General features: G+C 43.5%; 1 protein-coding gene across 2 annotated transcripts in view; it reads left to right on the top strand.

The window, feature by feature from the left end:
- DCHS1 (dachsous cadherin-related 1) overlaps nucleotides 1–7,996 on the top strand; it is a 309,730-nt gene extending 301,734 nt beyond the window's left edge. For both annotated transcript variants that reach the window (XM_033949396.1, XM_033949395.1), the window contains exons 19-21: nucleotides 2,000–2,286; nucleotides 2,778–2,919; nucleotides 4,713–7,996. In XM_033949396.1, coding sequence (XP_033805287.1) covers nucleotides 2,000–2,286; nucleotides 2,778–2,919; nucleotides 4,713–7,315 — 3,032 coding nt within the window. In that variant the 3' untranslated portion in view covers nucleotides 7,316–7,996. The remainder of the gene's footprint in view (nucleotides 1–1,999; nucleotides 2,287–2,777; nucleotides 2,920–4,712) is intronic.
- The last annotated feature ends 9,114 nt before the right edge of the window (nucleotides 7,997–17,110 follow it).

The raw sequence follows: 17,110 nt of genomic DNA on the forward strand, positions 1-17,110 counted from the left end.
AGGACATAATAAGAAATTAGAGGTTATGACCTTGGACACTGAATTTAAATATTTGTAGAAGAAATACTTATCAGAGAGTGTTTCTTTATTTCCTTCTTTTCTCTCTGTTTCTGCTTCCCTCAACCTCAGTTCTGTTACATCCCTTGCAGATTCCATACACTTGGGGGCTCATAATCAGAAACTAAATACGTCTAAACACCCGCCTAAATCGGTACTTGGACGATTTAAAAGACAAGTAGTCCAAGTGCCGATAATTGAAATGGGTTTTAGACATATCTAAAAATAGCTTAGACCTTTTCAGTGCTGCTGTATGCCCAAAGATGTAAGGGGCGTTTTAGGAGGAGTGGTGAGGGCAGGATTTGGGCAGGTCATGGGCCAACCTAGATTTAGTCGTATTTCAAGTATAACCGAAAGTTTAACCAGACTGCCTAGACGGAGCTTATACATAGTGACTTAAGCCATCTAAAAACAGGTCTAAATGGCAAAAAGGTATCCAAAGTGACCAGATAACTACTGCAGGGACAAAGTACAGACCCCCCCCCCACACTCCTCCAGTGATCACTGACCACCCCCCACCCCCAACACCGCCATAAAGATCGGAATAAAAACATACATAGTTGCCTCCAGAACATCAGCACCTGGCATAGGAAAGCCTAGTAGAGCTACACAGAGGTGGCTTAAGTGGTCTGGGGGGTGGGCTAGTGAACCTTAGAGAGGAGGACCCAGGCCCATAAGCCACTCACCATAAGGGCTATTGGGGTGGCAGACAGATGGGTCTAGTAGGTTTTGGAGGGGGGCTCGCTATGACCTGCAAGGAAGTTGTGGTGAGATGTTTATGTGGCACCCTTTTTGTGAAGTTCACAGCAGTGCCCTGTAAGGTTCCCCACTACTCTGTTGCCATGTCTGAGTGGCCAGTCCATCACTTTGCTAACCCCGCCTATGTCCAAAAGGTCTTGTTCTAGGTGTTTCTGACTTGAACGATTTTTTGGATGAGAATGGGGTATAGATGACTTAGCGGTCTGGACGATTAAACGGCTGGACGAACAATTAGCTGATTTTTAAAAAAATAATAATTTTGGATGTATTTTTCGAGAATGGACTTTAGACACTGCCGACTTTGGGCAATTAACGACTTAGACCCAAAACAGACTTAGACGTGTTTTTTGATTATGCCCCTCCAACTGTTCAATCTCAACCCACAATCCGGGAATTGCAGAAATCAGAAAAGTGTGGATTTCTGCAACTCCCAGATTGCGGGTTGGGATTGAAAACCTAGCATATGGAATCCGGAAGGAACTAATAGAAAGAAGATTATTAAAGGTATAAACCTAATCTTTCATTACCCTCCGCTTCACATTCTCTGCCCCTTCTTCTCTATCTCTTCTCCTTATCCCCTTCCATCCATTCTTTCTCTGCCTTTCCCCTCCCCTCCCTCTCTACTAGAAGGCTGCAGGAATTATTACCATAGCCATGGCTCTTACTCCCACTGTCAGCAAGGGTTGAGTTATTATCTCCTGCTGGAGGGGTTTGGGGAACAAGATGGCACACTGAAGATGCCATCTCTGGGCTTCTCATTTTTATGTCTTAGGGTTTTGGGTCCCCATGACATCAAATTTCTCAAATTGCCTGCTTTTCTACAGCTGGTGAGAGAAGGGGGGAGGAAGCAGAGGCTGATTCCCCTGCCAAATCACCGATGTCTATTCCATACTCTCTTTACTTATGAAAGTGCAAAGAAACCAGTACGTACAGACAAAAAAACAATGTAAATTCACCTAAAAAGTGCAGTCTTGCATTTTGGGTCCAAAAATGAAGAGATATGCACATTGGGTCATTATCTAGCAGTGGTACTTATATTATATAGTGGGATGAATTGGCTTGGTGGCTTGTGGTGTGGTGTTGTTGTGGTGCATTTCATTATTGACACATGACCTTTGAGAACAAAAGTCCACTTGCTCAGATGCATGATATATCTGTCTGTAACTCTTCCTTTTCTCTCCAGATACTCTGGTTGGCACGGAGATCACACAAGTGACAGGTAATGATGTTGACTCTGGCCCTGCCCTTTCTTACACCCTGCTCCTGGATAGTGTGTCAGTGGAAGCTTTCAGTATTCTTCCCTATGGAGGACAGATCTCTCTGATACAAGCTTTAGATTATGAGGATCAAACCAGATATACCCTTACCATACGCTCTTCAGATTCCAAGCATGAGACCCAGGCCAATGTAACCATCATTGTTGAGGACATCAACGACAATGTTCCAGAATTCACACAGGATCTCTATCAGGTATGCCAAAACTCTGGAATCCACCTTTGAGGTCAATGAAGGAAGAATGGCACGTGAAGAAAAATCTTCTTTACTTATTTTAGATAAAATAGGAAAGTATGAAGAAACTTTACAGCACATTGATAGAGGAGGAGTAACTCGACTCTGTGCCAGAAATTTGAGAGTCGTGTCTTAAAAAATGCTAGAGAGTTTCTGCCAGTGTTGGAGGAGGATGCCTTGGGAGTGTCTTAGTTATAGGAGTCTTTTCTGGAGATGGGGAGAGATGCGTCAGTGCCTCTATAAATCTCTAATAGTGGTCAAGGAAAAGTGTCTTAAGTTGTCTTTGCCCTGAAGGGGGGAAGAAAATATAAGCTGGTCTGCTTGAGGAGAGTCCATTCCATCTCTTGGTACGGCATTATTGATCGGTGCTAAAAAGATAGATATAATAGTCTTTTTTCTACAGGTAACCTTGTAATTCTTTGCTAACTGTTCAGTTCTGTTCTTTGTTCTAGGTCACTCTTCTGGAGCATACCCCTCCAGGAAGTTCTGTCATTACTGTTACAGCCACAGACAGGGATACGGCAGACAATGGAAAGGTCACCTATAGATTGATCTCAAGGTTCATCGATGGTTTCTACATACATTCTGACAACGGTATGCTATTGATGATACTCTTATGTTTCAAATTTGATAAAGGGAGTATAGAATCAAAACCATCTTTTTGGGGGCAGAGTGATACTCTAGGAATATAAGGGAGAGGGATAGTACAATTGAAGTAGAAACATGATGGCAGATAAAGGCCATATGGCCCATCCATTCTGCCCATCCGCAGCATCCATTATCTCATCCTCTCCCTAAGAGATCCTATGTGCCTTTCTCAAGCTTTCTTGAATTCAGTCACAGTCCTTTGCTCCACCACCTCTACTGGGAGACTATTCCACACATTTACCACTCTTTCTGTCAAAAAGTATTTCCTTAGATTACTCTCACCTCTTAACTTCATCCTATGCCCTCTCATTCCAAAGCTTCCTTTCAAATGAGACTCATCCAATGTGCATTTATGCTACATACCCTGTTTCCCCGATGGTAAGACACTGTCTTATTTTTTTTGGAAGGCCAAAATATGCTCTAGGGCTTATTTTCGGGGGGATGCCTTATTTACCCATGAAGAAGACTACAGTACACAGTTATTGTTGAAAAAAAACAGAATTTTATTACGTTCGTGATAGGTACGTTCGCAATGCGTTCGTTGGAGGAAGAAAACGGTCGGCTGAAGAATCGGTTGGCCGAAAAATCGTACCGTGTATGGCCAGCTTTATCCATCATACCATATATTGTACCATTTAATGTCCCCAATGTTCTCCATCAGGGAAACACAGTAAAGAGATTATTCTGTAGTGCAGCATCAGAGGGGACTTGACAATGTGAAACCATTGTTTATATACCGTATGCATTTTAAACAGGCTTTATATACAGTAAGTGGTATTGCTCACAGCAAAAGAAACCTGTCTGCGTGTCTCACTTTTGGATGTTCTGGCCGTGAACAAACTCCTGCAGTCTCCGTTAGGGAGGGATGAGGGAAGCTGCCTGTGTTTCCTTGCGCGGAGTCACGTGCGCGCGCTGCAGTCCTGTCACTTCCTCCTCTTCACTTCATGATGAGGCGCGGCACGCAGCCATGGAGGCAAATACGGTAGACGGAGGGACCACACGGAGTCACCTAGAGAGTTGCGCGGGGACAGAAATCCCACCCGTCCCCACCCGTCCCCGCCAAAGTCCCACCCGTCCCCACCCGTCCCCGTGAGGAATCCCACCCGTCCCCGTGAGGAATCCCTCCGTCCCCACCCATCCCCGCGAGGAATCCCCTCCGTCCCCGCCCGTCCATATAAACTTCAGAAATAGTTATTTCATTTAATTATGCTACTGAATTAAAGGCTCTGGTAGAAACCCATTTACAAAAGCTAGTTTTTATGAAGTCTAGAACCTTCACTTTTGTATGAACTCTCTGAACACCCACACTATCTTTAGATTGAAGTTGGCAGAGGAGAAAGCAGGTTCAAGTGTTGTGGGACGAGACTGGAAGATAGGTAGAGAATCATAGCAAGGCAAGGTGGAGAGGCAGACGCAACACTAGCTGGTTGGGAAAGCCAACACCACACTATTTTTTTTTCCCAGCATGGCATAGGTTGTTGGCGCTTGTTTGTCTGTTCTCAGACAAATATATGTTTTTGCTTTTTAATGGCTTTCCATCTTTCGTTTCATAATTGTGCTTCTCCTATTGCTTGAAAATTGTAAACTGCTACAATGGTCTATTCCCAGTGGTGGTATATCAAATAAAGATGAACTTGAAATGATCCCTACCCTAAAAACAGACCTGCCTGTTTGTATGTTTTGCTGCTTTTCAAGTGTAGTGTTTTGATGCTATTCTCTATTTCTCCTTTATTCTGCAGGAACCTTGTTTACCACACATATGATTGAATTTGATGCCAGGAGATCCACAGTGGATTTGTTGATTGAGGCCCGAGACCATGGGACTCCCAGTTTGTCCTCCTATGCTACTATCCAGATCCAAGTGCAAGATATAAATGACAATGCACCTTATTTCCATCAGTCCCAATACAGTAGGGCTGTATCTGAAGACCTGCAGCCTGGCACCACTATTTTAACTCTGGAGGCCACCGACCATGACATGGCCAGGGAGAATGCTGGTTTTGACTATACCATACTGAGTGGCAACAGTGGCAATGCCTTCCAGGTGGAAAGCAACGTGTGGTTTGTGGATGGGCACTTTCAGACCATTGGGACTCTTATCCTAGTAGATATATTGGACTTTGAAACAATGCCACTCTATAACCTTACCATCGCTGCCTCAGATCGTGGTATGCCACAAAGAAGCACTATTGTCCCAGTGCTGATTACAGTCTTGGATGTGAACGATAACCCTCCTGTGTTTCTCCGTTCTGAGTACAGTATCCTTATAAGTGAGAATGCCCCAGTTAGCACTGAGGTCTTACGAGTTGCTGCTCATGATTCAGACTCTATCCCCAACAGTGTCATTCACTATTCAATCAGTTCTGGAGATCAAAATCAGTTCTTCCATATTAATGAGCTATCAGGAGCTATTCGACTCTTACAGCCATTGGACAGGGAAGCTCAGGCTGTCCATGTATTAGTAATACGTGCATCAGATACTCACGGCAACTTTGCTTTGGTGCCAGTTACTATAGAGGTAAAGGATATCAATGACAACCAGCCATATTTCCCTGTAGAGACTTTAACTACCAGCATCCGGGAAAACCAGCCACCAAACACCATTGTAACCATAATCCATGCCATAGATTTTGACACTGGCATCTATGGGAAGCTTTATTACACTCTGATGGAACTACCAATGAATGAACTTGGTGGGGGGGAAGGAAGAGATCTCTTTTCACTCAATGGAACCTCAGGGGAGCTACGATCCAAACTCACATTTGACTATGAGAGAGCCAAAACATTTAAGCTAGTAGTAAAAGCAGTGGACACTGGAAACTTTTCAGCCACTGTCACTGTGCAAGTTTTAGTGATGGGGGAGGATGAATATGATCCTGTTTTCCTAGCACCAACCTTCAACTTTGAGGTCTTAGAAGGGGCCCAGAAAGGTCAAAGTATAGGTCATGTATTGGCTACTGATGAAGATGAAGGAGTAGATGGTGTTATTCTCTACTCATTTGCAAAGCCTTCACCATATTTTGGAATTAATGAGACAACCGGTCACATCTACCTCAAAATGGACAGTCAGCAGCAGCACAGCAATCGTGCAAAACGAGAGACAAGAGAAATTACCATGGATATCCATGCCCGTAGCCCTTTACCCACCTCCCGTATGGCCTCTGCTCAGGTCATCGTGGATGTCACTCATACCTCTTTTGATCTTGCACCTGACCTTAACCTGCTGCTGGTAATTGCAGTGGCAGCTTCCCTGGGGGTGGTTGTAGTTCTTGCTGTGGTAGCTATTGTACTGATGATATGCCGCTCCCATCGCACCAAAAGGAAGAAAGCTAAGACAGATTCCCAGCTCAACAATATGCAGGCCAGTTCAATGCAGAAACTCAGGCATGAGGGTACTATGCTTGCTAGCAATGATCACATCTACCACCAAGCTCTACCTGGTTACTCAACAGAGCAAACTGTGATTGGCGGGAGCTATACCAGAGGTGGATCATTGGACCCTTCCCACTCCAGTGGCCGTGGCTCAGCAGAAGCTGCAGAAGATGATGAGATCCGAATGATCAATGAATACCCACGGGTGGCCAGTATCACATCTTCTATGCAGGAACATATTGCTGCACGAGGACCTGATTCTGGCATTCAACAAGATGCTGACCAGCTTTCTGATATCTCATGTGACCCAGGTATGGAAACAGGACAGTGGTTTAAGAATAAGAAAGGTTCTGGCTTTCTGATCCCAGGACAGTCACAGCTGTACCGAGATGATGGAGGTGGATTTATAAGTGTTGGCTGTGGCTTAAACATGTCACACCCCAAGGACTATTCCTTTCCTGAGGATGGCAAGCCATCTGTTGAAGGCTCTTTGACTGCGATTGTTGCCAGCGATGAGGAATTAAGAGGCAGCTACAACTGGGATTACTTGTTGAATTGGTGTCCTCAGTTTCAGCCCTTGGCTAGTGTATTCACTGAGATTGCCCGGCTCAAGGATGAGACCACTCTTAGAAGACCCTTCCAACCAAAACCCAAAGCAGAACCAAAACCGCGCATTGACCCACCACCACTGATCACATCTGTGGCCCACCCAGGGGCCAAGTCTGTTCCTCCTAAACCAGCCATCGGAAGGACTTTCCCCCATTTATCTTCTCTTCGGCGCTCCCCCATCAATTATGAAGGCTCCATTTCCTCCTCTGCCATGTCCCCCAGCTTTTCTCCTTCTCTTTCCCCTCTGGCTGCTAGATCCCCAGTGGTATCTCCCTTTGGGGTCCCACAGGGACCTTCAGCCTCTATAATCAGCACTGAACATTCATTGAACAATCCAGAGGAGGCAGAGCTAAGGATTTAACCCTTGCAATTCTGTGTGTGTTTGTGTGGGGGAAGGGGAGGGCTGGAGGGGGGGTCTTAAATATTTAATAGAGCAAAGAACAAGATCATCATGTTTCAGTGAAGGCCAAGACTTGAGTATGCAAAGATGTATGTAGAGAACTCTGGCTTTGGTACTCTTCTTTTTTTTTTTATTTACTCCTCTAGTGGAGCCAGATTCCTGGGGTGGTTGTGTATCTGTTGGAAAGTACCTAGGAGAAAGGAATGAGGGAAGCAGCACTTGAACTCACCAGTATTCGCTGTGCTGTTCCTAGTTGGCACAGGATGACTTCCTACAGGTGTAATGCAGTGGCACCTCACAGACCGATGAAACTGTTGTTTTACATGTTGTTTTTTTCTGTCAGTGCACAAATAGAATTCAAACTTTAATAACCATCTAGTTCTGAAAACACTGTGGCCCATCCTATGCATATCTAGATTTGAGACACAAAAACTACCAAATCCTCTGGGGAAAATCACATGCATTAGAAAGAGAGCTAGGTTTGTACTAGCGAGTGTCATATTTACTAGGGATGCATATGCACTAAAGCAGTGGTCTCAAACTCATGGCCCAGGGGCCACATGCAGCCCACAAGACACTATTTTGAGGCCCTCAGTATGTTTATCATGATCGCAAAAGTAAAATAAAACAGTTTCTTGATCATATGTCTCTTTAGCTATAAATTACAATATTATTATTAAGACTTAGCCAAAAGGAAAGATTTATAAACTATAACGAGTTTTACTTCATGCAAAATTGTCATTTCTGTAATAGAAACATAGAAACATAGAAAATGACGGCAGAAAAGGGCTATAGCCCATCAAGTCTGCCCACACTAATGACCCACCCCCCTAACTTTATCCTCTTAGATAACTCATAGCCCATCAAGTCTACCCTGATTGCCCTCCCCCAATTTACCCTCTTAGAGATCCCACATGTGCATCCAATTTTTTCTTAAAATCTGGCACGCTGCTGGCCTCGATCACCTGCACTGGAAGTTCATTCCACTCTTTCGGTGAAGAAGTACTTCCTGATGTCGCCATGAAATCTCCCGCCCCTGATTTTTAGTGGATGTCCTCTTGTGGCCGAGGGTCCTTTAAGAAAGAAAATATCCTCTTCCTCCTCGATACGACCGGTGATCTATTTAAACGTCTCAATCATGTCTCCCCTCTCCCTACGTTCTTCGAGAGAGTACAGCCGCAGTTTAGTCAGTCTCTCCTCGTATGAGAGATCCTTGAGCCCCGAGACCATCCTGGTGGCCATTCGTTGAACCGACTCAACTCTCAGCACATCTTTTTGGTAGTGTGGCCTCCAGAATTGTACACATTAACTATTTTTTTCTGAGGTCCTCCAACTACCTACAAATCCAAAATGTGGCACTGCTAAGGGTTTGAGTTTGAGACCACTGCACTAGAGGGAGAACTATATGTGTCTACATCTAGAGCAGGTACACCAGTGGCAGTAAGGCTAGGCAGTCCTTTCACCTAGGATTATAGTGAGGATACATTGTCAACCAGCATCCCAGGACACAAAGAACAGCATTATGAAATGACAACCTATCGACAATCCTCACATATCCATTTGTAAAGGTCCAGCACTTGAAGCTATACGTACTCTTAGGTACCTGCAACCTTTCATTCCTTGCCCCTCATGTCCTCATTATAAAGTTCCTACAGCCTCTCCTCCTTACTCCCTCATCATAAGCCTCTTACAACTAATGGTCCTGTCCTCTCTACTTTTGCCAAGACCAATTTTTTTTTTTTCATTCCTGGTGGCATTAGCAACAATTACATGGTGTGTGGTGGTGCTTGGTTCTACATGTTACTAGTCTTATTGTTTGGAGCAAGCAGTGAGTTGCACCGAGGAGGAACCCCTCAGATGAGCAGCACAGCCAAAAAGCTCAGTGGGTGCTTCTCTCGCCAGAAGTTTGAATAGTCTTCTTTTTTTCTTTTCAGTCTTTAAAAGAGCCATTTTTACATCATGTTTGGTTGTATACCCCTGAACTGAGCTATGGTGGTGTGCTTTTGTCAAGAGTTACATTGTCTGTTATGTCTTGATGGGTGGCGAGAGAGATAGAGAGAAAAAACCTTCCACGTAAGGAAAGTGAGAATCAGCATCTTATTAACATGCTGAACAACAAACTGAAATTACTCAGCTCTACCTGAATAGAGACCATACATACATATATGATAGCAACAGTGGCATCACCTGTAGAGCTAAGAGAATGATGAATAAGCACTATAGCAATTGAGAAAATGAGCCTTCTGCAGGATTGGCCTTTACATTTTCAGGTTCATTCTCTGTGTTGATTTTGGTCCAAGGCAATGGGAAAGTAAAAATATGCAGTGATCCATTTGGCTCCTAGCAGGGCTTCCTAAATTTTTCTCCAGAATTATCCTCTGATTTGTCTACAGAATGTTCTTGGAACCTGACTCAGGATGACCAAATGAAAGAAATCTGGTAAGAAAGTCTAACTGAATATATTAGAGGCAGAAGTTAAAAAAAAAATAAAAAAAAATCAATCAATCTTATCCTGGAAATGAATTTCTTTGTACAGCTACATTCTGCTGAGTATTGCATGACACTCCCCATAAAGACACATACATGTATTATACAGTGTTGTGATGGGAGACATGATCATGTGTGAGTTTAGCTCGTTATGCTGGTCCTTTGGGCAGAACAGAGGGAAGCAGTACACATAGGACAGGGAGTCTATTAGAAGAGCGATAGTTGATGCTTACAGAAATAGTGACGACTTCAAGAACAAAGAGCAGTGAGAGCCCTAGCAAAGCAGAGAGAAAGCAAGGAGGATCCTAGCTGAGGTTGGATAAAGCACTCAGGGGTCTTAGCTGAGGATGGACATGGATAGTAGTGATGATCCTAGGTAAGAATAGATGAAGCAATGAGGGTCCTTGAAAGTACTGAGGATCCCAGCAGAGGATGCAGAAAGTAGTGAGAGCCTTGACTTAGGATAGAGAGAAAAGCAATGAGGGAACAAGGAAGACAGTAGCAAACAGAAGTGCATTGAAGACACAACATGAGGGCTGAGGAAGCAGTTGAGGATGGAGAAAAAGAGTAGGGCTGATAGTAGCTGAGAGCAGGGGCAGATTAGCTAGGCCATTTTGTAAACAAGTTGCAAAGCCATTTATCAGGCTGAAAATTACCCCCCTTCTTACTTTGGCTAGATTACCAAGGGCGGGGCAGGAAAACAAGACACTTCTTTAAATTTGGATTTAGCTCAAAGCATTTTCTGTGGCATTTCAAGACAAACTCTATGCAGGTACCAGGGGTAGTCTTTTGGCCCCAGAAAGCTCACTATGTTTTCTCTGAGGCAATGGAGGGGTAAGTGACTTGACCAAGATCACAAGGAACATCAGTGGGATCATTTTGCTCAGTTTTGTGAATAAGGGGGGAGGGGGGAGAAATGATCTACTTTATCCATGCTCAGTCAGGGTGTAATGGTTTCATTTTGCCTGCCTACCTTCCTGTATCCTGGAGAAAGGCCCACTCCTGTATAAGAAAGATTTTTTTTTTCTGGGGGGTGAGAGGAGACAGAAAGCTGGAAGTCTTTTCAATCTGTTTTCAGGTTTTGTGGGCTTCCCAGTACCTGGGATGGATTGGGTCATCTTGAATACCATTAGTTGCCTTATTCCCAGTGTTATGTGTTTGTTAGGCCTGGAACTTCCCAGACCAGCAATAATCTGCCGAAATTCTGGGCTGTCTCCATGTCGAAAGTGACTGTTGTACAAATAACACTGTTTCAGTGTCAGTTCCAGAGAAATATTGTACATATGTGCAATAAAAAAATATATTTGCATCCATATAAGGAAGTATAACTTGATGTGATCCTGGAGATAGGTTACAGCTGTGCTGCTGCAGTCTAACCATGTTGAAGAATGGCCCTAGGTCTGTCTTCTAGTGCCTTAGCTGGTTCTTTCTTTCACCTGAACTCTTCAGTCACTGCCCTTGCCATTAGAGAGATTTTCATCACAATACCTGTGCCTTGAGAAAGGCTGGCCAAATGGTTAGCTCTCACAATGCTTGGCAGTTTACTTCCATTGCAAATGTAAAATAATTGTGGCTCATTAATGCAGAATGCAGGCAAAGTGTCTGAATGTGAAGGAGAGCCCTATATGGAAGGTATAGCCCTAAACCTATAGAGCAGTGCTTAACATAAGAATTGCCGCTGTTGGGTCAGACCAGTGGTCCATCGTGCCCAGCAGTCCGTTCACATGGCGGCCCTTGGTCAAAGACCAGCGCCCTAAGTTCAAATGTTCAGTGGTCGCTACCCCATTTGTATAGCCACAGAAAGCACACAAATGTCCCACCCTCCATCAAAGCATGGACTGACTATGTCTCTGTAGGACCCACCTAAGTCTTCACCCCAAATGTAGGTACTGGAAGGGGAGACTGTCAAGGGCATACAGTGTTATGCTATGCAGCCATGTAAGGGGGATGGATTGGGAGGAGGTTTAGAACGATCCACTGAGTCCAGCATTTGAGGTTACTAGGGAGCATCTGCAGCCCTTGATGAGATCTCTTTCCTGGTGCTCATTGCCAAACTTAAGAGGTGTTGATCCAGTGTGAGTCAATGCAGAATGTTGTACTGAGAGGGTGAGGGTGATTTAAAGTTCTGGTTTGCGTTATCATTGACTGGAAAACGTGGGCGCTGAAGGATGCAGCCCCCCTCCCCCCCATCCACTGCATATAATGTGTTACATGGTAGGATCTCACATTCTTTGGTCTCCTTATAGTATGTTCTGCTGTGATTCACATAGTAGGGTCACACTCCTATCACATTGCAGGGTCATGCTTTCTGTGGCATTTTATGTTGTGCTCTGTTATGTCATATGACAGGGTCACACTTTCTGTGGCCGCCTCATCCTGTGCTTTGTTATGATGAATCACATGAAGGGCTCCATGTTTCATGGCCTCTTCACATTGTGCTCGATTCAAATGGATCATGTGTCAGGGTCACACTTTCAGTGGCCTCTCCACATTACACTATGTCACGTGGCAGGGTCACGTTATCCATGGCCTCATCTTGTGCTGTGTTACCAGGGCTCATGCTGATGCTTCTTTCTGGTATCAGCTTGGTCACCCCTTTGGCTCTTTAACTGTTAAAGTAAGGTGTAGTGCCACAGGATGTGGCTGTGCAGCCTCTTTCCATCTTATTTATTTTTCAGTATACCAGATGAACAATCTATGTTTTTTATTCATGTTTTTATTTGTATTAATCTTGGGGCTCTTTGTGTTCCCTCTTTGGGGCTGATTTGAAGGGCAACATTAAAAGTCAAGTGCCAACTTTTTATAAAAAAAAAAAATTAAAAACAACTTTTTAATAATAATAAACTTGATCATGTTTAAAAAAGAAAAGAAGAGTTGGTTTTCTTTCATGACTAGAAGGTCTATTTTCAGCTCTATCCAGTGAGAAGCAGAGCACCCCCTACAGAAAATGGAAGGGAGGCTGCTCAGGCCTGAGTAATGTCAGAGGCCGAGTAATTTTCAAAAAGCGTGTCTGTAAGTCGAACGTAAATAAACATTTGCAGTATACAAATTCCTGAGTGTACTTGCCAAACTGGATGTGTGCACACAGTTTCACCACTGATAAGTTGCATGAAGGGAGGAATATATAGTACTTTGTAAAAATCTTCATCAAAGATACCAACATTTCAAAATGATTGGACTGCCAGGTACAATACAAAGTGCCCCACCCTGGACACAGTGAAGGAGCTTGCTTAGTAGTGGGTGAGCTGGATTTTATGGTTGCCACATATTCACAGTTTCACACTCTGCTCTCTGAAAAATGCAGTATAGCAGGAGTTCATTTCACTGAGAGTACAGGGGTGTACGTTCACACCTATCCCTGTCCTGTAGTACAGTGGTCCCCAACCCTGTCCTGGAGGACCACCAGGCCAGTCGGGTTTTTGGGATAGCCCTAATGAATATGCATGGGGCAGATTTGCATGCCTGTCACCTCCATTATGTGCAAATCTCTTTCATGCATATTCATTAGGGCTATCCAAAAAACCCGACTGGCCTGGTGGTCCTCCAAGGCAGGGGTGTTAAAGTCCCTCCTGGAGGGCCGCAATCCAGTCTGGTTTTCAGGATTTCCCCAATGAATATGTATGAGATCTATTTGCATGCACTGCTTTCATTGTATGCTAATAGACCTCATGCATATTCATTGGGGAAATCCTGAGAACCTGACTGGATTGCAGCCCTCGAGGAGGGACTTTGACACCCATGTGGTAAGGGCTATATCTGCAAGGTCCTGTCAACATATGGCCACTTATTTATAGCAAGAAGTTCCTGAGTCATTCCATTAAAATAATTATTAGTGATTAGCATTGTATCTTAGATAAACAAAACTAAATATAACCGGTACCCATTTGGTCCGACTTCACATTTCACAGAGCAGTAAATCATTCAACGATCCCATTGCTGAAGAAGTGTCCCAGTCTTCCAAGCTCTGAATCCAGGAATGACCAACACTGTGACTGTTTGCCTCACCATTCCTGAAATTTGTCAACATTTGCTTTTTTTCTGATATGAAGAAGGGTTATCTTCGAACGCTCATCATAAAATGTATTGAGTTAGTCCAATAAAAAAAGATATCACCTTATTTCCTTTGGGTTTTTTTATTTCTTTATACGAACATGGCCACCACACCTTTTCACTCCGAGACAAATCAGGAAGGAAATTTCTCAGTGAGGTCTGAGCATCACAGGCTAGCTACCAGAGTTGGCAGCTGGAAATAAATATGTCCTAATGCCTGTTAATGAATGTCCTGAGCAAAAGCCCATTTGAAAAGCAATGGCAGTGTGTCAGAGGCAAGCAGAAATGTTTATGGCAGAAAAGCCTAGTTGCTCTTTCTGCACAATTAATATTAGGTTTTTTTTTTGTGGGTTTTTTTTTTTTTAATTTTTATTTTTATAAACCACCTATCAATGGAGGTTATCTAAGCAGTTTATATTTAGGCACTCAAGCATTTTTCATTATCTGTTCTGTAGGCTCACAATCTAGCTAACATGCCTGGAGCAAATGGAGGACTAAGTGACTTGCCCAGGGTCACAAGGAGCAGCATGGGGCTTGAACCCACAACCTCAGAGTCCTGAGTCTTTGGCTCTAACCACTAGGCCATCTGTGTTGATGCCCACATGCTGGAAAACAGACATATTTATCGACTGCTGTGAAGGTTTATGGGACCAATTCAAGAGATACACTTTTATGAGTGCATATGGCATGGTGCTTCCAACCTGGAGGAACTAAAGGTAGTAGAATGCCCTGTTTTGACTTTCATGGTTGGTTTTCTCCTCCCCCTTCGCACAAGCTCACCCTCTAAACACATTAGTCAACTCCTAGAACCTTACCTTCCAAAAATATTCTGATTCCTAAATAAGCATCTACCTTCAGTATCCAACAAACTTCCTCCTTCATTGTTAGGTAATTTTTCTTCTGTAACCAGTATATACTGATATTCTCCACTGTACCCTGTTATTACTTGATTCTCTTCTATGAAATTCTTTCGGAAAAAATCCAGATATCTTATAATTTATAATCCTCTACCACACCATGTAAAGTTCAGGAATCAATGTTATGTAATTCTCTCGGTAATGTCCAGATCTCTTCTAACTTGTAATCCACCTAGAACTGCAAGGCACAGGCGGAATAGAAATCACTAATGTAATGTAATGTTTTCACCGATGAAGGCTGTCTTCAGATGAGAATCCTCATCGGCTGATTGCAGTGTGCCATAGAGAAGCAAACAGACCATCTGTTACCCTTCGTGTGCTGTTGCATGATGGAATCTTTGTGACATGACAAATCCATAGTACTTTGTAATAGAAGCCCTTGGCTTGGTACAGGCCTCATATGCACATACAAGAAGTTGGCTAGGCAATGCCTAAGTATTTTTAACATGGCAACAATTACAGAAATATTGAAAGGTAATTCATAGTCTGACCCAGTAAGGCTATTCTTGTTATGTTCTTGGCCTGTTCTTTTTAACATTTTTATAAGCAATATTGCTGAAGGGCTGTCAGGTAAGATTTACCACTTTGTGGTTACCAAAATCTGCAAAAACCCAAAGAAACAATATAGGGGGTGAAGAACTTATGTGCACAACAGTAATAAAACTGTCAAGACAAAAACAGCTGTAACTTGTGACTAGGGAAAAAGTACACCCAAGCTGTTATTAGGCAAGTTTAGATCTGTGCTCTCTTATTAAAATTATCAGGAGACCAGAATATCTGAACTGATTTTATTATAAAGATAGAAAAATATAAATAGTCATATAGCAGCTGTAAATTATTTATTTGATTCAATTTCGATCCTGTCCTGGGATCTCAGAACGGGTTACAAGCCAACATTCATAGAAGTTACATTGGACAGTCCATTTGGTGATACAATAGAAAACCCAGTTTTCCAAATCGTTCCTTGTAGCTCAGATTCTCCATACCTTTTACTAGTTTCGTGGCCCTCCTCTGCACCCTCTCCAGAGGGTCACATCCTTCTTTAGATAGGGAGACCAGTGTTGGATACGGTCTGACCATCGCTCTGTAAAGCAGCATTATGACGTCCGCCGATCTGCTCGTGATCCCCTTCTTTATCATGCCCAACATCCTGTTTGCTTTCTTTGCTGCCGCTGCGCATTGAGCCGACGGTTTCAGGGTCCTGTCTATCAGCACCCCCAGATCTCTTTCTTGTTCGCTCTTGCCCAAAGTTACACCTAACATTTTATATTCATACTCCTTGTTTTTCCTGCCCAGGTGCATCACTTTGCATTTTTCTATATTAAACTTCATCTGCCAGATTTCCGCCCATTTTTCCAGCTGGTTCAAATCCTTCTGCAATTCTTCGCTGTCCTTTTGTGTCATCTGCAAACTTGATAATATTGCTTGTTGTTCCCTCTTCCAGGAAGTTGTCACTGAGGCAAGCTCAGCTGCGGAGAGATTTTTCTCCCTTCCCCCTCTTCAGGGCAGGGAGGGGCGAGTTAGAGGGGGTTAAAATAGAGCAGCTGAGACAGAGAGATGAGGAGCCCAGGAGGCTTGAGGGTGAGTCTCAGGAGAGCACACTGCTCCTCCACAGAGATGTGGGGAACTTAGCCCTGATTGTGACATGGTGAAGATGTCTGATGTGCTGGAGATTGAAGCAGAGGGACAAGTTCAAAGTGGTGAACCCATGGACCTTGGAGTTTCAAGTCTGCCCAGTGATGGTTTTGAGGCCATGGACCTTGATTGAGCAAAGGTGGGGAATGTGTGGCTTTATTTGGTTGGTTTCTTACCTGTTTTTTTGCTTAAAAGTTTGAGTGAAACAGTGCTTGTATGCCAAACGCTGGGAAGCTTAGCAAAGCTAATCTTTAAAGCACTGCAATTTTTGAACCGGGACATTGTACTGACTAGCATTGCAAACCACAGGTTTGCCTTTTCACTCTCCCAGCCCAGCTGGAGACTAATTAGAGGCAGATTAGATTCTGTCGGAAGCCAGGAGAGCTCCTTTGTAAAATAAGTTCCTTATCTCCAGGCACTGGTAGCAGGGCTACATTAGCAGTTTTTGTCTTGTTGGGGAAAACTGTATTTCTGCTTTGACTACAAGAATGTTATTTTGTTCCTACCTTCTACCTTTGTGCTGTTGGAGGGAATCCTGCTGAGGTCATCCTAACACCCAGAAGGCTGGTGAAGAGGACTGTGATATAAGAAACTAGAGTCCAGCCTATGGGGTTTATTTAATTTGGTATTTTTGAAAATCAGAGCTAAGCTGAGATTTGTAAAGCCA

This window comes from Geotrypetes seraphini, chromosome 6, assembly GCF_902459505.1.
Source record: "Geotrypetes seraphini chromosome 6, aGeoSer1.1, whole genome shotgun sequence".
NCBI classification, from domain to species: domain Eukaryota; kingdom Metazoa; phylum Chordata; class Amphibia; order Gymnophiona; family Dermophiidae; genus Geotrypetes; species Geotrypetes seraphini.